This window comes from Halichoerus grypus, chromosome 11, assembly GCF_964656455.1.
Source record: "Halichoerus grypus chromosome 11, mHalGry1.hap1.1, whole genome shotgun sequence".
Taxonomy (NCBI): Eukaryota; Metazoa; Chordata; class Mammalia; order Carnivora; family Phocidae; genus Halichoerus; species Halichoerus grypus.
This window is the reverse complement of record NC_135722.1, coordinates 13,128,782-13,134,464: the sequence shown is the minus strand read 5'-3', so window position 1 is coordinate 13,134,464 and position 5,683 is coordinate 13,128,782. Positions and strand designations below refer to the sequence as shown.

Sequence of the window (5,683 nt, the reverse complement as noted above, 5' to 3'; positions counted from 1 at the left end):
ATTTCAAATTCTAAATGAAGGTTAGGCATATCATTCGTGGACTCCTATATAGCAGATTGTGTGTCTGTGTGTATGTGTGTGTGTATTCGGCATAACAACTATCCTTTGAGAGCCATGCCTGACTCTGTATTCCCCTTCTTCTTCGAGGCCAAAGAAAGACCAAATCACTTAACTACTCCTGGTTCCAGTTGCTTACCCTTGGCCAGGAAGGACAGATGCTGGAAGTGACAGACTTTTCCTTTTCCTCTGGTATTTTGGCATGCTTTGCTGGAATAGATATATGTATTTTCTCAACAGACCTTTGAGACCTCTTCCACAGAGCAGCCCAGAAATACACATCTCAATCTCTAAAGAATCAATTAGAGTTCATTTGGAGTATGGGGATGGTATGTTAATTAGGATATGATGAGATAAAAATATTTTACCAAAATCTCACTCTTACCATTAAGTCACAATATAATCACAAATGTGTCTGATAATAGAAACTTTCCAAATTGTTCTAATTAAAGTTTTTTAGAATGTATTATTTGTGGTCCATAATTTTTTTTTACTGCCAGAAGATCTACGTTTCCATGTCTACACTGTGCTTCCAGTCTCATTCATCAGGAAACTCCTGTTAAACCCTGATATTATGGATTGAATGGCAACCCTCTAAAATTAGTACGTTGACTAATAGTGACTCAGAAAGTGTATTTGGAGATAGGGCCTCTATAGAAATGATTAAGTTAAGGGGTGCCTGGGTGGCTCAGCAGGCTAAGGGTCCGACTCTTGGTTTTGGCTTAGGTCATGATCTTGGGGTCCTGGGAATCAAGCCCCTCGTTGGGCTCCATGATCAGTGTGGAGTCTGCTTGAGAGTCTCTCTCCCTCTTCCTCTATTCCCTCCCACTCATGCTGTCTCTCTCCCTCTAAAATAAATAAATTAATCTTTTTTTAAAAAAGGTGATGAAGTTAAAATGAGATGGTTAGGGTGAGCCCTAATCCAATCTGATCCAAGTCTGCATAAAAAGAAGAAATGGAAATTTAGACTCACAAAGAGGTCCCAGGGTTACTTGTGCACAGGAAAGACCATGTGAGGAGAAAGCAAGAGGGTGGCCACCTACAAGCAAAGGAAAGAGGTCTCAGAACAAATCAACCATAACAGCACCTTGATCTTGACCTTTTAGGCTCCAGAACTGTGAGAAAATACATTTCTGTTGTTTCAGCCACCCAGTCTGTGGTATTTTGTTGTGGCAACACTAGCAAACGAATATACTTAGTTATCAACACTGAGGTTTTTTATGTGTGGGTACTGCTTCACATTTTATATGTAAAAAGATGTAAAATTAGGAAATGAGAGACATCATGATGAAATAGTCTCTAAGTTGTCATGAATTCATACACAAAGCTGAACAAGCAAAGCAACACAAACATTCATAGAACCTTAAAGGCTGTTTATTGCTTCACCTAGTAGAGATTTTCACAATGAATCTTCTCATGGGTGTAAAAGCTTTTTGAAATCTCTCTCTCTGTCTCCCTACTTATCTATTTCTATCTATATCTCCATTTCTGTCTTCATACAGCTGCTATTCTTTTGCCCTTGATTCTTCTAATTGTTGAGGCAATACTCCCTCACTGAAAGCTCACTGTGACTCTGAGATATTTGTTCTTTCCTATATCTGTTGCCAAAAAATCTTTGTATGATGGCAAACAAAAAACAAAACAAAACAAAAACTGCTCTCCTTCACCCTTCTCAGAATCCCAGGAATTTTAGACTGTTCCCAGGTGGCAGGCATAGCAGTTTTTCCAAATGTACCCACCTTATTTATTTTAAGCACAAATTCAAATACATTAGTGCCAACTTAAAAAGACAATTGCAGTCAAGTGTTTCCACATTATCCAGTAATTTTATTTTTTTGCTTATTTTTGTTATTTCTGAGAGTCTAGGCTAATCACAATGATGTGGAGATAACCTAGAAAAAAAAATATAGTCATCTTTTCCAAGTATTTTCATTTAAAAAATGGTGCCCTATCCAACACTTTCTTCAGAGCATCTTTAACATCTTTATTTCTTAAGCTATAGATCAAAGGATTTAACAACGGTATCACCACAGTATAGAACACCGACACCACTTTATCCCTTTCCAGGGCATAGCTGGTCGGGAGTAAATGAAGAGAATAGAGCCATAGTACAAGGTGACAGCTGTCAGGTGAGAGCCACAGGTGGAGACAGCCTTTAGACGGCCTTGGGTGGAGCGGATCTTCAAGATGGCAACAATGATGAAGAGGGAGGAGGTGAGGATGAGCACAGTGGGAGCAATGACATTGGAGGCCAGTATGAAATAGAGCACAGTCTGGTAGCTCTCCTTCACATTGCAGGCCAGCTTGACAAGAGGGGGCAGATCACAGAAGTAATCATCAATGACATTGCTCCCACAGAAGCTCAGGGTAAATGTCTCACTGGTAATGATGGTTGAGTTAAGAAAGCCACCAAGGTATGAAGCTGCAACAAGACTTGCACATAACCTTGAGGACATCGCCTGCGAATAAAGCAGAGGGCTGGAGATGGCCACATAGCGGTCATAAGCCATGGCGACGAACAGGTAACATTCACTGTATGCCAACCCAGCAGAGAAAAAGAACTGAGCTAGGCAGCCAGCAAAGGAGATGCTTTTGTCTTCCGAGATGCAGGTCATAAGAATTTGGGGAGCATAGACAGAGGAGTACCAGATATCCAGGAACGAAAGATTCCCGATGAAGAAATACATGGCTGTGTGGAGCCAGGAATCAGCACAGATCAGAGAAATCAGGGTGATGTTCCCTGAGAGACTGGTGACATAGATGATGAGGAAAATGACAAAGAGTACTTTCTGTAACCACAAGTCTGCTGTGAACCCTAAAAGTATAAACTCTTTCCCTTTGGTGGAATTTTTCTCATCCATTGATTTTGGGTGTTTATGGTCCTTTTCTGTGAAAAGATTAATAAATATGTCAGTATATCAATATATCAACTTCCCCTATCATTTGCCATTTTAGATCACTGAAATACCCAACTGATGCATGTATGTTGTTCATTGTGAGACATGTTCATGCCATAGTGGATATCACTCTTTTCAGACAACTGAGAAATCAGTTCTATGTTGTTGTGGGAGATCAGTTATCATGCACATGACGTTGTGTGTGTCACCCTATTTTTTTCTTTGAGTATAGTTGACACACAATTACACTAATTACATTAGTTTCAGGTGTGCAACATAGTGATTCAACAAGTTCCTACATTAGGCTGTCCTCACCACAGATGCAGCTACCATCTGTCACTATACAACGCTATTAAAATACCATTTACAATACTCACTATGCTGTACTTTTTATTCCCTGTCACCGTATATTTTTCAATTAATTTTTCCTCCTTTTCCAGAGAGGATGATTGAATTGTTTATCTTTTCTCTTTGCACTTGATTGAACACCTTGTGAAAGATAAGAAAAAGGAAACTTGAAGGAATGTTCTGGTTTCTCTGCTGGTCATTGACTCCTTTTGTCTTTACTAGAGTATTACACGAAGAAGCATTCTTTTGTTATTCTAATCATATTTTGGAATATCCTTGGAAATGCATTTACTATAATTTCCTTGAAAGCAATAATTATATTTTATTCAACTTTTTGTCCACAAAACCAAGAACACAGCTATGCATAAAGTAAAATGTGTGTAACTTGAATAATAGTTTTTCTTTGATAATAGGACTGTGAGCCATTGCTACCTGAATGACACTCAAATGGATGCTGAAAGGAAGCAAAATGTTAATCAATGAATGATTGTGTTCATAATGTGGTTGAATTTCCTATAAAGAGTTAAAACAAAACAAAACACCAAACTGGCCATACTGAATGGTTTGGAGCCATACAGTAAGCTGAATATGGCCTGCAAAGATATCCAGGTTCTAGTTCTTGGAGCCTGGGAATTTACTTTATATGGGGAAAGACTCATTAAGTTCAAAATTAAGAATCTTGAGTTGGGGAGATTATCAGGGTGGGCCCTTAATGCCATCACAAATACATTTATAGGAAGGAGGCAGAGGGAGATCTGACTACAGACACAGGAGGAGGAGAGGACAGTGTGACCACAGAAGCAGAGACTGGAGTGAGAGTACCATGGGGGCTGCCAGCACATCAGGCCTGCGAGGCAAACCTGGATGCTCCAGTGGAGCTTCTGGGTGGGGAGTAGCCTTGCCAACACCTTGATTTTGGCCCAGCGATACTGAGTTTGGACTTCTGACCTCCAGCACTGTGACAAAAAAAATTTGTGTTGTTTTGTGCCACCAAGCTGATGATGATTTGTTAATACGGGAAGTTGTGGAATTCAACCTCTGACAGTCTTCTTTCCTTCTGAGGCAGACCCAGGAGGCAGGCGTGTTGCCAGCAAAGGGGAAAGCACCATCTCTGTTTGTCTCTGTTAAGCCCCCAGGATGCCTACAGCTCCAGCACAGCACAATGAAAAAAGTGCTAAGTTATCACTGTCAGGGTTCTGAGTTAATATTTCTGCTTTAGATCCAAGGCTTTATAAATCTCTTATGTTTGAGGGACACCTGGGTGGCTCAGTTGGTGAAGTGTCTGCCTTCGGCTCAGGTCATGATCCCAGGGTCCTGGGATCGAGCCCCACATTGGGCTCCCTGCTCAGCAGGAAGGCTGCTTCTCCCTCTCCCATTCCCCCCTGCTTTTGTGCTCTCTCTCGCTGTCTCTCTCTCTCTCTCTCAAATAAATAAATAAATAAATAAATAAAATCTTTAAAAAAAATAAAAATAAAATTCTCTTATGCTTGAGGAAAAAAAAATTTAATTTTGCTCATATGCTACATGGTATACTTAAAACTATTGTCTCACCGGGGCACCTGGGTGGCTCAGTCGGTTAAGTGGCTGCCTTCGGCTCAGGTCATGATCCCAGGGTCCTGGGATCGAGCCCCGCGTTGGGCTCCCTGCTCAGTGGAGAGTCTGCTTCTCCCTCTCCCTCTGCCTGCCTCTCTGCCTACTTGTGCTCTCTCTGTCAAATAAATAAATAAAATCTTAAAAAAAAAAAAAAAAACTATTGTCTCACCTACTTTCCTTAGTTCAGTGGGCCTTCAAGAGATCACAAATGTTATTAAGCACTTTGAAAACTGGAAGTTAAAACTATGAATTGCATTCTCTATGACTTCACAGTTTCTTCACCTCAGTAATCTTGTCCTTCAGATATGTTTGCTTTACCTCCCAAGGACTTCCAACTGTACCTATGCTATGACTCCTTAGAGTTTCACGTGTTGCCATGCAGAAACTTCCCCTTCTTCAATATGTGGCTTTTACACAAGCTGGGAAATTGCTGGGCTTGACTTCAGAATTATACTGGGAATGAAAATTGCAAGAGACATTTCTTCCCCGATTTCTCCTGTTTGCCTCTCCAGTTATTAAAAATAAAATAAACATACATGTTAATATATACATATGTGAACATGTATGTCAACACTTTTACAAATTAACAGAGGGTTGTAGGTGTCTAGGGTGAGACATAAGACACAGGTAAATAGCATAAATAAGAAAATGTGCAAAGGGAAATCCAGACCAGTACATATAATAGAGAGAGGCAAGAATAAAACATGTTGTACATGAGCAAGTCCAATCCACTGCTCTGTGCAGACCACAAACTGGCCTCAAAATTTTTCACCAGCCCATTTATACAA

At 40.2% G+C, this 5,683-nt stretch overlaps 1 protein-coding gene across 1 annotated transcript; it reads right to left on the bottom strand.

Annotated features, from left to right (window-relative positions):
- Nucleotides 1-1,986: 1,986 nt before the first annotated feature.
- LOC118545340 (olfactory receptor 9G19-like) lies at nucleotides 1,987-2,918 on the bottom strand. Its single transcript, XM_036107499.2, is given in 2 exon segments — nucleotides 1,987-2,132; nucleotides 2,135-2,918. Coding segments are annotated over 2 exon segments (930 nt in total).
- Nucleotides 2,919-5,683: the final 2,765 nt, after the last annotated feature.